General features: G+C 41.2%; 1 protein-coding gene across 2 annotated transcripts in view; it reads right to left on the bottom strand.

Moving 5' to 3' along the window:
* The window catches only part of nfatc3a (nuclear factor of activated T cells 3a), a 118,265-nt gene that overhangs the window by 75,385 nt on the left and 24,540 nt on the right, over positions 1 to 18,340 (bottom strand). For both annotated transcript variants that reach the window (XM_055648456.1, XM_055648457.1), the window contains exon 2: positions 13,277 to 14,390. In XM_055648456.1, coding sequence (XP_055504431.1) covers positions 13,277 to 14,390 — 1,114 coding nt within the window. The remainder of the gene's footprint in view (positions 1 to 13,276; positions 14,391 to 18,340) is intronic.

Here is an 18,340-nt window from a genome sequence, read left to right as displayed (position 1 = left end):
ATAGTGCCTGAAGGAGCACAGCACACTCCTAAATGGTCATTGTACATTCTTGCTGTTGATAAACTGTGGGTGACTCAGCTGGAATGAAAAGGGAATACATGTCAAGTTAGATGGTGAATTACACAAAGATGAACTTGGAAGTCTCACATTGCTGGTGGAAGCAGCAGGTTTGAAAGCTAATTTTGTGAAGGAGAAAAACATTGATGAAGTGAGCAATACATATTATAAATGTAGTGCACCACAGCTTTGTGGTAACATTAATAGATCAAAGTTTCAGGACAGTGACTTCAAGGAGCTAGAAAGCAAGTTAATCACCACAGAATACTCAGCCTGAGGTGCGTTTATGAACTGATTATATTAAATCAAAATTAAGTGCATCTGTTTTGGGGTTTGGTTTCAGATCTGCTATTTAGTGAACTTCCTGTAAAAAGTATCATGCAATTCGGACAGCAATCAAATCTTTTTATTAGTTGATCATTTAAAATAGAACATCCTCCTCAGCTGAAATCCATTGCATGTTTAATCACATGAGAATTCAAAGACACCTTGTACATTTAACATACCTGGTAATAGCCCTTTAAAACATTTTGTCTCATCAGAAGCATCCAGATCAGATGTTTAGATCTGATGATAATATAATTAACTTACTACATTCAAACGTCTGATTTTTAATGCAGAAGTGTACTGCAGATTATGACAGGATTCTAAGAACTGTTCGTAACACAAGTGATTTAAATAGAAACACACGCCAACCAAGGACAATATGTAATTAAACTCAGGTGCTTAACTCAACCATTCCGATATTGCCACGGACCAAGTTCCTGCCCGCAGAAGATTTCTGTAGCCCCGCAACAACCAACAATCCATCCGTCCCCCTAGTGCTCGGTCATGTGTATAGACGGTACAAGAGTTAGGCATTCATAAATTGGAGGGGACCTGTATTACCATAACCTGCTGGCGACTTGCACAAAGTGTTATAATCGGCAAGAAAGATCAGGACTGCATGGAAATCTACGAAAAAGATCAATTTTATGGAGTTACGCTATAAATAAATGTTATCTTAGAAATTATCATATTTACATTCAATCTGCACTAAGAAATGCATTAAAAATCTTGAAGCTTCTTGTACATAGAAAATGGAAGAGTACAGCACTGGACAGGACCTTTGATCCACAATATCCATGTTGAACATGCTGCCAAGATAAACTAATCTCCTCTGCCTGCATGTGATCCATATCTCTCCCTTCCCTGCACATCCATGCGCATATTTAAAAGGCTATCATATCTGCCTCCATCACTGCCACTTGCAGCGTGTTCCACGCACCCAAATGTTTTAAAAACCTGCCCCGCACAGCTCTTTTAAACTATTTCCTTCTCAGATTAAAATTTATGCCCTCTGGTCTTTGACATTTCCACCCTTCGAGAAGGGTTCCGACTGTCTACAAAATAAATGGCTCTCAATTCTATCAAATCTTCCCTCCAACATTTCGGAGAAAACAATCCAAGTTTATCCATGTATATGGAAGACGATGCAGAAGAGGTTTACTGGAATGCTGCATTCTAATGCAGGCAGCATTCTAGTTAAAATCTTCTGCATCCTCTTTGATGCCTCCATTTTATTCGTAATCAGAATGATACAGTGTGGAAACAGGTCCTTCGTCCCAGCTACACTAGTCCCACCTGCCAGCATTTGGTCCATATCCCTCCAAACCAGTCGCATTCATGTGCCCGTCTAACTGCTTCATAAATGCTTCTTATATTGGGGAAACCAGGACTGTACAAAATACTCCAAATACAGCCTTAAACAAAGTCCTATAAAACTATAACATGACTTCCCGACTCTTATAATTAATGCCCCGACCGATGATTGCAAGCATGCCATATGCCTTCTTGTAGTTTGAGCTAAAGGAAATGGTCTGCTTAATGTGATGTATGTTAAAATTAGTAAATTTGCTGCTCAGCAACTTCATACTTTAATTTTGTATTAAACTAAATGCTACAAAACAAGGATCAAGATACATGAAATTAAATTGGCATGTACACTATTAAAAATTAATACAATGAGCAGAACTGATCATATGTTGAATACCAATATACTAGATTATCCAGTTAATCCATGCCCTTCCAACTGATCTGACAATTGTTACAATTTTTAATAATAAAAGTTGCAGGTTAAGGAAATTACTGAGCAAAAGCTTCCTGGACTAGAAGTCGGGTATTAACTCAGCTTTTTCTCATAACACCAAGTTCACTTTAACTTGTTATATTGCTTGTCCAGTTTGGGCAACACGGTGGTGCAGCCTTGCAGCCCTTTCAGCACCAGAGACCCGGGTTGTATCCAGAGTACGGGTGCTGTCGTTTTTACGTTTACCCCGTGATCGTCTGGGTTTTCTCCGAGATCATAAGAAACAGGAGTAGAATTAGGCCATTCGGCCCATCAAGTCCACTCCGCCATTCAATCATGGTTGCCCTCTCCCTCATAACCCTATTCTCCTGCCTTCTCCCCATAAACTCGGACACCTGTACTAATTAAGAATCAATCTCTGCCTTAAAAATATCCAGACAACCTCCACAGCCTTCTTGGCAAAGAATTCTGCAGATTCACCACCCTCCAACTAAATACATTTCTCCTCATCTCCTTCCAAAAAGAACGTCCTTTAATTCTGAGACTATGACCTCTAGTCCTAGACTCCCCCACTAGTGACACATTGGCCTTTATCGGTCAGAGTATTGAGTGTAAATGTTGAGAGGTCATGTTGTATAAGACGTTGGTGAGACCGCATTTAGAATATTGTGTTCAGTTCTGGGCACCATGTTATAGGAAAGATATTGTCGAGCTTGAAAGGGTTCAGCAAAAATTTACGAGGATATTGCCAGGATTAGAGGGTGTGAGCTATAGGGAGAGGTTGAGCAGGCTGGGTTGTCGCTCGCTATTCCTTGGAGCGCAGGAGGATGGGGAGTGAACTTAGAGATATGTATAAAATCATGAGAGGAATAGATAAGGAAGATATTAGTGGAATCAAGGACTAGAGGACATAGGTTCAAGGTGAAGGGAGATTTAATAAGAATCAGAGAGGTAACTTTTTCACACAAAGGGTGGCGGGTGTATGGAACAAGTTGCCAGAGGAGGTACTTGAGGCTGGGATTATCCCAACGTTTAAGAAACAATTAGACAGGTACATGGATAGGACAGGTTTGAATGCATATGGACCAAGCACAGGCAGGTGGGACTAGTGTAGCTGGGACATGTTGGCTGGTGTGGGCAAGTTGGATCGAAGGGCCCGTTTCCACACTGTATAGTGGAAACATCCTCTCCACATACAATCTATCTAAGCCTTTCACTATTCTGTATATTTCAATGATGTCCTCCCTCGTCTAAATTCCAGCAAGTGCAGGCCCAGTGCTGACAAACGTTCATCATAGGTTAATCTACTCATTCCTGGAATCATTCTTGTAAACCTCATCTGGGCCCTCTCCAGAGCCAGCACATCCTTCCTCAGATATGGTACCCAAAATTGCAAAATTGTCCAAATGCGGCCTTACCAGCGCCTTAGAGCCTCAACATTAGGTCCCTTCGGCTTCCACACTCCAAAGATGTACAAGTTTATAGGTTAATTGGCATGTGTGTGTGCACGTGTGTGATAGTGTTAATATGCAGGAATCGTTGGTCGATGCGGACTCAGTGGGCCGAAGGGCATGTTTCCACTCTGTATCTCTAAAACAAAACTACTGCTAAATAAGCAGGGATTTCCTTTACACATTGGTAAAAATGAAACCTCTGTCTGTGGTCCTCAACATCCCGAAACACCACACCTTTACCTGCTAACTACCTCTATCTCTTCTCCAATAAGTTCAATCATTTGTCTTGTGCAAGGTATATTTCAGTGAATTGTTTCTTCCTTAGTGCATTATGACTTAAATGTCAAGGACCACTTTCTCAGCTCGCCATTTAATTCATTACTTTGGGCCATATTTGGACCAAGGCTACAGCCAAGTGATCTCACCAACCTCCTCCCCCCAAAAAAATGAATTAGTTATAAGCAAGTTAAATGATGTTTGACAGCACTGTCAAGAGAGCCTTCCATTAATTTGCTGAAAGCAAACAAATTGGATGGAAATCCAATGGTAAGTTTGGATTTATCTTGTTTTGTGGTCACGATATACCCGGGCAATTTTCTACAGTGCCCTCCATAATGTTTAGGACAAAGACCCATCATTTATTTATTTGCCTCTCCATTCCACAATTTGAGATATATAATAGAGAAAAAAAAATCTCTATAATAATAATGTGGTTAAAGTGCACATTGTCAAATAAAGGCCATTTTTTATACATTTTGGTTTCACCACGTAGAATTTACAGCAGTGTTTATACATAGTGATACATAGTCCCCCCATTTCAGGGCACCATAAATACAATACAATTTATTTGTTGTCATTTGAACCTCATTGAGGTTCAAACGGAATTTGGTTTCTGCAGTCATACACACAAGAAGAACCAAGACACAACACAATTTACACAGACATCCATCACAGTGAATCTCCTCTTCACTGTGATGGAAGGCAAAATCTTATCTCTCCCCTGCACTCCTCATTCTCCTCCCGATGTCAGAGTCAAAGCCCCCGGCAGGCAATGGTAAGTGTCCCGCGGCCATTAAAGCCGCGCCGGGTGATGCAAGGCCACGCTCCGGGTCTTGGTGTTGGAGCCCCCCGGCCGGCGCTAGCAAGTCCCACGGCCGTTAAAGCCGCGCCGGGCAATGATGTAAGGCCCCGCTCCAGGTAATTTTCAACCCCGCAACTCGGGCGGGAGAAGTCGCCGTTGCGGAAGCCCCGAAAAGCGGTCTCCCAGCAGAGACCCGCGGGCTCCCGGTGTTACTGTCCACCAGACCTGTGGTTGGAGCCACCGAATCTCTGGGGTCGGGCCGCAGCAGCACGCCACCACAGCTCCTCCTGCTCCGAACTCGGCCAGCCCCGCGATGGTAAGTAAGTTCGCAGGCTCCGCGACTGGAGTCCCAGGTCGTTCCGGTTGGAGGCCGCTCCACGGTGCTAGGCCCCAACAACAACGGAGACCCGACAGAGAAAAGGTCGGGTTCTCCATGTGGGGGAAAGATTTTAAAAGTTTCCCCACCCCCCGCCCCCACCATAAATGGTTGGGACACATGGCTACACAGGTGTTTGTAATTGCCTCCTTAATGCAGCTATAAGAGAGCTCTCAGCACCTAGTCTTTCCTCCAGTCTTTCCATCACCTTTGGAAACTTTTATTGCTGTTTATCAACATGAGGACCAAAGAGCCAATGAAAGTCAAAGAAGCCATTGAGACTGAGAAACAAGAATAAAACTGTTAGAGACATCAGCCAAACCTTAGGCGTACCAAAATCAACTGTTTGGAACATCATTAAGAAGAAAGAGAGCATTGGTGAGCTTACTAATCGCAAAGGGACTGGCAAGCCAAGGAAGAAGTCCACAGCTGATTTCAGAAGAATTCTCTCTATACTAAAGAAAAATCCCCAAACACCTGCCCCACAGATCAGAACACTTTTCAGGAGATAAGTGTGGATTTGTCAATGTCCACTGTCCACAGAAGACTTCATGAACAGAAAGAGGCTACACTGCAAGATGCAAACCGCTGGTTAGCCGCAAAAATAGGATGGCCAGGTTACAGCCTGCCAAGAAGTACTTAAAAGAGCAACCACATTTCTGGAAAAAGATCTTGTGGACAGATGAGACGAAGATTAACGTATCAGAGTGATGGCAAGAGCAAAGTATGGAGGAGAGAAGGAACTGCCCAAGATCCAAAGCATACCACCTCATCTGTGAAACACGGTGGTGGGGTTGTTATGGCCTGGGCATGTATGGCTGCTGAAGGTACTGTCTCACTTACCTTCATTGATGATACAATTGCAGATGGCAGTAGCATAATGAATTCTGAAGTGTATAAACACACCCTATCTGCTCAAGTTGAAACAAATGCCTCAAAACCCATTGGGCGGCGGTTCATTCTACAGCAAGCCAATGATCCCAAACATACTGCTAAAGCAACAAAGGAGTTTTTCACATATACAAAATGGTCAATTCTTGAGTGGCCAAGTTAATCACCCAATCTGAATCCAATTGAGCATGCCTTTTATATGTTGAGGAGAAAACTGAAGGGGACTAGCCCCCAAAATAAGCATAAGCTATAGATGGCTGCAATACAGGCCTGGCAGAGCATCACCAGAGAAGACACCCAGCTACTGGTGATTCGGTCCACGAATCAGACTTCAAGCAGTCATTGCATGCAAAGGATATGCAACAAAATACTAAACATGACTACTTTCCCATCGATGAAAAAGAAGAGTTAGCAATGTTTTAAAAATGTTGACATTCTCTCTGCTGCCCCTGCTGGTGGGAGGGGGACTATAAAATCCGGAAGTGTTGTGCCTCACTCAGTCTCTGCAAGATGGAGGAAGCGAGAGGGTCACGTCTCCGAGCTGTGAATAACACTGAACACATGTCTACTCAACTGTGAGTGCCCTTAATGTGGTTTGAAAATGAGAATGTGGTTGCTTTGAAATGCTGCACTGCAAATGGTTGTTGGTGGTGGTGACTGCTTTGAAATGCTGCACTGCAAATGGTTGTTGGTGGTGGTAACTGCTTTGAAATGCTGCACTGCAAGTGGGTGTTGGTGGTCGTAACTGCTTTGCAATGCTGCACTGCAAATGGTTGTTGGTGGTGGTAACTGCTTTGAAATGCTGCACGGCAAATGGCTGTTGGTGCTGGGTCCCCTCCTTCCCCCCAGTCCCTTCAGCCCACAACACCCATAATAGCGGTTCAGAAAAGCAGCCCCCCCCCCCCCCCCCCCCCCCCGGACTGGCCATCAATATGGTGGAGAGGTGGAATATTGCGTTGGGGGACCAGCCCTCCCATATGAACATGGGACCCAACGGGTCCCACTTAGTCTAATACTTATGGATATTCATTTATGGGATGTTAAAGCTGCGTTAAAGTTTACTCAAACTATTTGCATCATAGCGGCTGTAATGGAGCTTAAGACTAATTTAATTAACTAGCCTTCACTTTATCTTAACTTTGGCGGCAGCATCCTAATGTAATTTCCCACCCATTTGTTTCATACAAATAGATTTACAACTTAGATCAGTAATAGTATCCGACCCACCTGATTCACCCTATCGGTAAACTATCCCAGTTGTTTAATGCCCAAATTACCACCTCTGATATATATATATAGATATATATATAGATATATATTTGTTTTAAATCGTTGAGGCTTCTATTCTGTCATAATTGGCATTTTGTAGGCTAAGTTTTCATTGCTAGGGAGAGAGCAGTTTTTTTTCATATAAATAACATTCACTCTATTTCTCTGCAGTATTTACTTATGTTGGATCACAATGCTAGTGAAAATTAGTGAAACGTATCTGAAATGAATTATAATATTTATATTACAAAATTTACTTTCAATAAAGCAGTAGCTGACAAATTTTCTACTTTCATTAAGATTACATTTTTTATCTCATTGATATGACTTTTTTCATTATTTATAACTCCATAATTGCTTCTATGTATTCTCAAGAGCCGCTACTAAAGAAAATCATTACAAAGCTTTTAACACAGGACCTTTTGGGTTTTAATAGGCATGGACCATTCCCCACTGCTACATTAGCAAACTATTTTGGCACGTTTCCTTTTTTAAAATAGCATCTACACAACATTAAACAAGAGTTCAGATATGGGAACATCGTTTTGTATATATAGTTTACAGGATAGATTCTATTCAGTTTAAAAACTATTGATCTTGATCTTATTTGATATCCTCAGCTTCAACAATGCATTTCTGTACCAGAAGCATCCCACACTGCAGGTTGTTTCAAATTACTGTTGAAGTTACACAAATTATGGGGATTACTAATCCAATTCACTTCAGATACTTTGAAAATGAATATAAAGTGCAAGTAATTTCCAAATCATAAGAGTTATTTATCACCTTTGTCAAAGCATTTCATGTGTAAATATGACCAACACCAAATTACGTTTTAAGAGATTTCTTCAAAAAGAAGAAAGAAAGTGACTGGCTAGATCCAGAGTTCAGGGGTGACAATAAGACTGACCCAGCAATAAAACCTGAATAAAGGATAATCATTACCATAAAAATGGTAATCGGGGAAGTGATAGCAAGGTCAGAGCAGTCAGAAATAGGCATGGCTAGTATTGTAGAGGTAGGATGGAGACTGTATCATGGATGAATTGATCATTAAAGGAAACGTAGAAACCAACAGCTCAGTAGATTTATAGATGTTAGAATGATGGGTAAAGTTGACGAGATGCAGAGGTAGAGGTGTCAGAGTTCATATGAAGAGATACTTAGGAGTTAACAGAAATGTTCCTAAATTACGATAGACATGTACATACTCAGAATTTAGAGGTCAGGATCTGATGAAAACTTTAATGAACCATATTCTCCAGAGGTGCTGCTAATCTGCTGAGTTACTTCAGCACATTGACTCCTTTGATGTATTAACCAGCATCTGCAGTTCTGTGTTTCTACAGAAGTAAACTGATAATTGCCTGTTAATTAAAAGTTATGAATTGCAAAGCAAATTACATTACATACTCAGTGTTATCCTGCAAAATGTTGATTCATTATAATGTCCTTGGCCCCCCAAACACTCAAGTATGTACATCCCTCCACTTAGAAAAAAGGCATCTACCCAGGCTACATGCCGCTGCACCAGGAAGTGGCCTGCTAGGAACACGGTGCAAATCCATGGCTTCCGCAGTACTGCTCAGTGTGGAGATGCTATATGTGAGCATTGGTATTGGGATAAGGCAGGCAAGCAATGTATCTAGTCAGCACTTATTTGTGGTGTTCAGAGCTGCAGCCTGGCCAGTAAGTTGAGTGTGGTCCATTGCCGGGAATTGGCAGCATCTGCTCTATATGTTGACAGACCACCTGGAGTACAAGCATTTCACTAATCACACCAAAGAGTTTGAATAGGTGACCAGAGCTGAGAGCCGCCCATGGTACCTACAACATCACTTGTTCCTGGGAATGCATCCTGCACACTAAATGAGGTACCAGGATAGTGATTAAACACAAGTATTTTAATTGACTGTGAAACACTTAACGATATCCAGACATCAATGTTTGTCCATCTTACTTTATAATGGATTTAAGAACGAATGTGATTTAGACACAAAAGGACACAATATGCTGGAGTAACTCAGCAAGTCGGGCAGCATCTCTGGAGAACATAGATAAATGTTTCAGGTTGAGACCCTTCTTCATACTGGACAAATCAGGGTCTGAAGAAGGGTATCGACCCCAAAACTTCACCTATCCATGTTCCCCACAGATGCTGCCTCATCCATGTTCCCCACAGATGCTGCCTCACCTGCTCACTTACTCCGGCACTTCATGTCCTTTTATGCATTAACCAGCATCTGCAGTTCTTTGTTTCTACAGATGTGAACTGATAACCTGTTATTTAAAACTTATAACCTGTTATTTAAAAGTTAGGAATTGCAGAGCAAATTACATTTATTCCCATTTACCTTGTTTGGAATTGTTGTTTTCAAAATAGAACACTAATTTGCGACTGCATTGGCAATAATTCAAAACTGTAACAATAATTCTACTATTTCAATCTGATACTCCACCAATCTATACAAAGGCTGTTCTTTCAACATAATTAGATTGAAACACATAGGTAATCATGTGTTCCACAAGCAAATGGGGAAGCAGGCAGCCTGGAGTGATTTATAAAAACAATTTTTGGTTCATAAATTAAATTTGATTCTTATAATTACTTGCTTTAGTAATCTATAATTCTAGTTGCCAGGGTATTTAGTCCAGGTTTATTGAGAAGGTTTCGTACAGGTAACAAGCAGAGTAATTGTTTTGCATACTTATAGAATCAGAAACACTCGTGATTAATTAACAAAGTAATTCTAAAACATTAAAACATCTTAAATTATAACTTAACCTTCCCTCAGAATCTGCCCCTTCAGCATTTTGTTTCCAAGTATCTAGTTCTGCAAATATAATTTCTGATGTAAATTATTTAACCTTCACATGTTTGTTTTAGTTGCCGATCTTCTGATTATTTTGAAAATACAGGCCAAGATTCCCTTGAAAGATTTCAGCAAGTAGCAAAATTGAAAAGTACCAAGGGACTAAAACTGTAACAAGCCTGGTATATTTAGTCTCAAGGTTTCTTGGTGATTAAGTCAATGAATACACTGAAGCCAGTGTTTGAATCAGACTTTCGGGTCTTTGCAAGTCTAGCTCAAGAGGAAATGTTATTTGGGGAGTGAATATAGAGGTTTGAGCTGTACTTTTCTTTTATAACACCTGCTTCAAACAACACTTCAAAGTAACTTCTGTTTGTAATCTCAGGAGAAATCTATTTTGGTCGTTGCACTGTCTGAACATGCTTACCAGTATCAGAATCAACAGTTACAACACATATTAAACCTTGAATCAATTATACTTTATTTTTTGAATTGGTTTGAATTTCTAGTTTTGACTCATGGGGAATCTAGTTATTTCCACCAAATATATGGTGCATTTTGCAGCTGTAATGCCAAAAGAAATATATAGCAAATATTATATAGTGATTAGGAATGGAACAAGGCTATGATGCAAATATAATATACAAATGTAACTTCAGACTGAGAGTATGGATGAGCGAGTCAGTTGCCAACACTGCAAGTCTGTCCTAACTTCATCAGGAATCAGTTTTGTTGCAAACAATACAGGGAGATGGAGAGGGGTTAACAAACAAATTCTGGCATTTATACCATGGAGATTCTTGGGGCAACTGGAGTTCTTCCATTTGAGATTGTTTCCCTTGGGTACTGTTAACTTCAGAAGAAAACCTTAATTGATTTTTCTTCTCTAATAATGATCACTTGGGCAAGATACAAAACTATATGGACATTGTTCTGATTCAATATTTGAATTATAGCATTCTATTCAATATTGGTCCATTAAATTTTTAATAGAATGCTATAATTTAAATATTGAATCAGAAATCAGGTGATAGTTTAAATGGTCACATTCGAATAAAGAACTAAATTAAACAAGATCTAGCAGCATTTCATAAAGATGCAAGGAATTAAGTGGACAGGGAAATAAGTAATAAATGCAGAGGTGAAAAACAAAATAAATTGAAATTGATGGTGGAAGAGAATGGGAGCAAGGTATGGAGTGCAGGAAAGTTAAGGTTGATAAAGGATGGAATTGTGAAATGAAAAATAACTCTGCAACCCCACAACATTGCAAAATTTATATTGCTATTAAAACACATGAAACAAGTCTTTAAAGGCAATTTTTCCCTTAAAGCACCAAGTCACTGTTCTGAATAAGATTACGAATCCAATTACAGGTGGAGGAATTGATCACTTATTCTGAAATTTCAACTCAATGCAAAGGGACAAGGGACTTGCTCTGATACAACAAGAGATTGGCTAAAACAGCAACCTCACACATTTCAGATTGCAAGTCAACTGCAGATAGCTGCAGGGAGGGTTCGAGAATTCTGGCACATTGGCCAGGATAGGATCGATTGAAAAAGCACGATCGCTATTTCATTGTTGCATTTTTCCAAGGGATTGGTCCTGTAGAGATGATACGTTGCTTTCATGTCAATAATGATCTTGGAGCACATTCTGGATACACAAAGTTAATAAATGCTAACTTTGGTTTTCCATCATTTGTACTGCCTCAGTTTTCTTTTAAATGTGTAGATATGCCTAATTTAATATTCATCGTAATGATCCCATCCATTCACTCAAGGAACACATTATTCTGTGCTAGCATGCTCCTAAAACTATTCAAAATCGGAAGGGGGGGGGGGGGGTTGAAGCCATACAAACTTTTAATACTTCATTCAGTACATGGTTAGTGGCAAACTTTAACAAAAATCTGTTAATACGAGTTTTGAAATTTTCAGCTCTGGGATGGAGATAACGGAATCAAAGAAACGTATAACCGTAACAAAGGAAGTCATTCAACCCATTGAGGCTAATCCCATCAGTCCCATTCCCCAACACTTCTCCTAAAGCCCTCAAAAAAATGTCCTCTCTCAAGCATCTTTGGCTTTCAAAGCCCCTCTTCACTTTCCATCAACTTTAGAGTAATTGCTTTCCAAACCCTTATCTACTTGGAGTACTAGAAACATAGAAAATAGGTGCAGGAGTAGGCCATTCGGCCCTTCGAGCCTGCACCGCCATTCAATATGATCATGGCTGATCATCCAACTCAGTATCCTGTTCCTGCCTTCTCTCCATACCCCCTGATCCCTTTAGCCACAAGGGCCATATCTAACTCCCTCTTAAATATAGCCAATGAACTGACCTCAACTACCTTCTGCGGCAGAGAATTCCAGAGATTCACCACTCTCTGTTTACTAAAATGTTTTTTTCTTCACATCTTATACCTATTGACCAAAATATTAAAACTTGAATCATTTGCTAATAGAACAGCTTCCCTCCACAACCCCATCTAAATCAGTTGCAATCCTGTATGTATCCTCCAAAACAAAGCTTATTTGAAACAAGCAGCACAATCTCATTCTAAATGTAGCCAAGCTACCAGTTGCTACCCTACTTTTTGGTTTAAACAGTTCATCCCCACTCCCCTGCACTTACATTCCAAGCCTTTATTTATGAAACTCTTCTCATATGGTTTACCAACTCTTAACAATTCACCCACTTTCCAGCACTAATCCAGGTCCCCCTGCAGCCTGGGGCCCTTTGCGAACTACCAAAGTTTCATAAAACTCCAATATATGGTAGGTATTAATGGGCTTGTTGAGAGACAGAGAAATTATTGGAACCAAACTGATATAAAGAAATTTAGGGATTATTGGCAGGAGTAAATAATTCATGAGACTGAATGAGGTTATGGACCTGAGAATGGTAGGAGCTATTCACTCAAGGAACAAAATTACAAATTACAGGTTTTGCTACAAACGCCTCTCGCTTGGTGCACTTAATTATTTTTTACATGGAAATTCATCTTAAGGTCAATCAAAAGATGAACGTAACATCAAGACTCCTAATGCAATAATTATTTTAACTTCATTTTTGGCCATTTTAAAGGAAAAGAACATGCTAACTCAGAAACACTCATTACTGTCTTAATTTTCTAATTAAATAAATATTAATCATCGTTCTTATGCCAAACTGCAAACATCCTTAGCTCCAATTTGGTGGGCTTGGCTTTATAAAAATTCTTGAAGGCAACATGCATAAAAAAAAAAGTACTGAACTTACCGAAAAATTGGTGTATGGCCACCAGGTTTTGGTTTGTTCCAAGTAAAATGTGAGGGAACAGAAAGAAACTGTTCACTTAACAAATCTTTCTTTAAAGGATGTAGAGTCCCAGACAGATCATCTACTGGAGATTCAACTGAAGGTGATAATCTTCCCTGATCATCTGAAGTCAAATCTATTTTCCCTGACACAGTAGCAGCCTGATCCTGGGAGGTCTTCCTCGATTTTAAAGGTATGTCAGTCTCTGGAGGGCAACACTGAAATGGAATGAGCCCAGGACTTAGACTGGAGGCACCCTGAAGAAGAGTGTTATTCAGCCAGGTATCCTCTGTGATACTTCCTCTTGGAGAGTGACCAGGAGACGGTGTGGGTGAATGGTGGGGTGAAAGTGAGCCTGCATAGCAGACCTCTGCACTTGAATGCCGGCGCTTTCCCCAGGGAGAAGTGGGTCTGGATGATGGTCTTGATGTTGGACGAGGGCTGAGCCAGTTTTCATCGGTAACACTAGCTCTAGGTGAATGGCAAGGTGATTGTCTAGGCGATACTGAATTTACATAAGCATAATTTGGATGCCACGACTCATCTGTTGGACAACATCTAGGTGATCCACTAGGAGAAGAACCAAGTGTAAATCGAGCAGCAGCTTCATTCAACTCAGCGTCTACATCATCATATACGTGAGAGAAAGATTCACAAGATGAAGCATCTGAAAACCAACTCCTGGAAGAAATGCTGCTAGCAGGACTTGGACTTAGCGATGAATCCCTGTAATAAGAAGGATCAAGAGGAAGGTAGAGATGGTCCCTGGATGGTCTGTCCAAATAGTCATTATCTGTGCCATTTGCATGCACTTCTTCATTAGGTCCTATTCCTTGTGGACAATTGGGAGAGATGGAGGTGATTTGAATACTAGGACATTCAAATGGTTTAGGAGCACCTACTAGACTATACTTTGACGCTTGGACATTCGAAGCCTGCAGTGGGTGCGGCGATGAAAATATTGTGGAACATGTCTGCGCTTCATGGTGATGAATACCTATTGGTTGAATTATATTTGACGATTGGTTGCAATCATTAAAGTTGTAAAATGATGCAGAATCATCAGGCTCTGTATCTGAAAGAAAAAGAGAAATAAGTTATACCTTTATTTTGCTATATTTCTACTATCATTATAGAACTACTTACTACAAGATTAATTGCATTTGTGGTATAAAGTTGAAGTCCACTAACATCCCTCTCCCTTTTCTATTTTATCACATGTAAATGATGCAAGATATTGGGATATTGATTTGTGTATGTGCATAAGCATTGCTAAATTTACCAATGTATTTACCATTGATTTTTTTTAAATGCATGTTACAAGAAATGCATGGCCAAGAGACAGAATTAGCCTCCAAGAGGAAAAATTATCTGAACTCTTCTGTATCCGGATGTACAATATTATATCAGTATATATTTAACTTGACTGGTATAGACCAAAACCTACTCCAAGACTTAAAGCAATTAAATATAGGCTAGCACTTCTGCGTCCAAAGTACACAGCATTGTCAAAGACAATTGTCAAAGACACTGTCCCTCAGGTGAGATAAAAACTTTCTTTTTCAGCTGGTCCAACGATTCAAAGCATTTTAAAGATCCCCGAGAACAAACAGCAGTGATGTCAATGAAGGCCACTGCACTTTGTAAGATTTTATGGTGCACAGCATGGTTTCCATGTTCAATATTAATATATTGGATTTCATCGTATTCAAAGAGCTTTGAAACTTTTACAAGAAATTGGAGTCTTAAAACCTTCTTTGCAAATCTTTCGATACAAGAAAAGATAATTCCTTTAAATTTAAATAACAGCACTTTTAAACATAGAATTGTGACGCTGGGGAACAGCTTTAAAACATACAATGAATGATACATTAGGATGAACGTAATTACATTCAACATTACCGGGTGCCAATGACCACTCAAAGTGCCACCAGGCAACCTAAAGGGCGAGTCATTTTGCCCGGCTTGGCAACTTGGTTTATACCCTAGACACACAAAAACTGGAGTAACTCCGCGGGTCCGGCAGCATCTCTGGAGAAAAGGAAAGTGACGTTTTGTGTCGGCGACGGTTGTGGGAAAGATGCTAAGTGTGGCAGGACGGAGGGTCAGAGCTAAAGACAGGCAGCAGTGGCGACGGCTCCATCTCCTCCTCCCGCACCCCGCCCCACCCGGCCTGTTAGCGGCAGCTGCTGCCACTCCGCCAACTGCACTTTCAAAACAGACCCTTGGAGGAGAGAGGCGGACATAGAGTTGGGGGGGGGGGGGGTGATTGGAGGATGGAGACGTGCCAAAACACTCTCGGCAGCCCTGCACCGCAGCCAGGATCGATCCCGGTCTCTGGCGCTGCAATCGCTGCCGAACCACCACTGGATAATCCCCGTCCCCACCCGAGAGCCTTCACACGCCCGGGGGTGGCAAGGGGCGTCGGGAGTCAGACCGGCATGGTGCCCCCAGGCAGCGCAAAACCCAGCTCACTCTGCCTGTCCCGCCAGGTTAACCAACAGCCCTGTCTGGATTGAGACAGGGCTGTAGGCGAGACAGGCAGTTGAGCTGGATTGAGCTGAAATTACCGTTCACGGGGCCTCCGAATCCTCACGCACGCGTGCGTGCGTGGCTGCCAAGATATTCTGTCCTTGGTCCCCTCCATATTTTGGTTGCGATTTCTGTGCCCGATAGATGTTCTCCGAGGAGCGCTGGCCTTCCTTCCCACCTCCTCTGCCCCTTCCTCTCTCTCTTGTACGCCCCCTCCACTCCCCTTATCCTGAGACCCCTCCTCTCCATCCCGCAATGATCCCCATTCCTGCCTCTATTGTCCTCACTGACATCCCCTGTGCTCCCCACTCCCCCCCCACCCACCTATTCATCCTGCACTGATCTCCCTAGCCAACTCGCATTGATTCTTCTGCCACTCCCCATCAATCCTACAATGGTCCCCCAATTCATCCTGTACTGACCCCCCCTTCCCATCCATCCTGCACTGCTTCTCCCCTTCATCCTGCACTGCTCCTCCCATCCATCTTGCACAGATCCCCCCCATTCAACCCCACTGACATCCCCCACGCTCTCCCCTCATAATTTTACCCACTCCAACCAACACTCACTAATTCCCCTGCCTCAATCCATCCAATCCACACCGATTGCCCTCACGCCCCCCCCACCCCCACCCTATCCATCCTGCACTGATTCATACTGTTTATCAACAATTTTCTTTTTTAAATGGTGCTTACAAACTGGGTATCTTTATTGCCACATACATCTAACCTGAATGTCTGGTAATGTGGCGTCTTGACACCTTTAAATATATTACCAAACATTTGCTGCATTTATGTCCTTTGGCCATCTGTCAGTTAGTGTAATGTTTAACCTGTCAGATGGGTATAGTCAGTTTTGTCAGCTATTATTATAAAATGCCTTTAGAAAATTCCTTGCAACCTGTATATTTTGTGGTGGATAAATTAAGTGGGAAGCGAGAGTGTTTCTGTACCAATAGCAATAACGACCCATGCTATGGCCATGTCATGATAATTTTCGGTCCTTCACAGAAAATATGCATCAATCTGTAGTGTGCATGGTTAAGCATATATGTTATCAAGGTCCAGGATTTATTGACACAGGTTGATCATACGCTGAATAATCCAACCACATTTTTGTTTGGAAGTGGAAAGAAATAATAAAAATTGCATTAATTGCAATGTGTAAAAAGAGTTGAGATACTGTATTATAATTTTGCTGCATGTCATTGTGGTATATATCATGTCTTGATTGGTGAATATGTTAGTTTGTGACTTTATTTGAAGCAGAAATAATATGTGAATGCTTCATTGAGCATAATTCCGACTGGTAACTACGCACTTCGTCCGAGCATGCGTCATGCAAGCCATCTTAAATGACTACCTAAAATGTCATTTGGCAACCTAAAAAGCTGCCAAGGTTGCCCGGCTGGCAACAGGGGAAAAAAAGCGAGAGCCCTGTATAGTGCCCTCCATAATGTTTGGGACAATGACCAGTCATTTATTTATTTGCCTCTGTACTCCACAATTTGAGATTTGTAATATTTTAAAAAATCACATGTGGTTAAAGTGCACATTGTCAGATTTTAATAAAGGCCATTTTTATACATTTTGGATTCACCACGTAGAAATTACAGCAGTGTTTATACATTGTACCCCCCATTTCAGGGCATCATAATGTTTGGGACACAGCAATGTCATGTAAATGAAAGTAGTCATGTTTAGTATTTTGTTGCATATCCTTTGCATGCAATGACTGCTTGAAGTCTGTGATTCATGGACATCACCAGTTGCTGGGTGTCTTCTCTGGTGATGCTCTGTCAGGCCTGCATTGCAGCAATCCTTAGCTTATGCTCGTTTTGGGGGCTAGTCCACTTCAGTTTTCTCTTCAGCATATAAAAGGCATGCTCAATTGGGTTCAGATCGGGTGACTGACTTGGCCACACAAGAATTGACCGTTATGTAGCTTTGAAAAACAGTTTTGTTGCTTTAGCAGTATGTTTAGGATCATTGTCTTGCTGTCAAATGAACCACCGGCCAATGAGTTTTGAGGCATTTGTTTGAACTTGAGCAGATAGGATGTGTCCAAATGCTTCAGACTTCATTTGCTACTACCATCAGCAGTTGTATCATCAATGAAGATAAGTGAGCCAGTACATGCTCAAGACATAACACCCCCACCACCGTGTTTCACAGATGAGTTGGAATGCTTTGGATCTTGGGCAGTTTCTTCTCTCCTCCATACTTTGCTCTTGCCATCACTCTGATAAGTTAATCTTCTTCTCATCTGTCCACAAGATTTTTCCAGAACTGTGGTTGCTCTTTTAAGTACTTCTTGGTAAACTAACCTGGCTATCCTATTTTTGCAGCTAATCAGTGGTTTGCATCTTGCAGTGTAGCCTCTGTATTTCTGTTCATGAAGCCTTCTGCAGACAACGGTCATTGAGAAATCCACACCTGATTCCTGATGAGTGTTTCTGATCTGTCAAACAGGTGTTTGGGGATTTTTGTTATT

This window comes from Leucoraja erinacea, chromosome 17, assembly GCF_028641065.1.
Source record: "Leucoraja erinacea ecotype New England chromosome 17, Leri_hhj_1, whole genome shotgun sequence".
Lineage (NCBI taxonomy): Eukaryota > Metazoa > Chordata > Chondrichthyes > Rajiformes > Rajidae > Leucoraja > Leucoraja erinaceus.
This window is presented reverse-complemented; position numbering and strand designations above follow the sequence as displayed.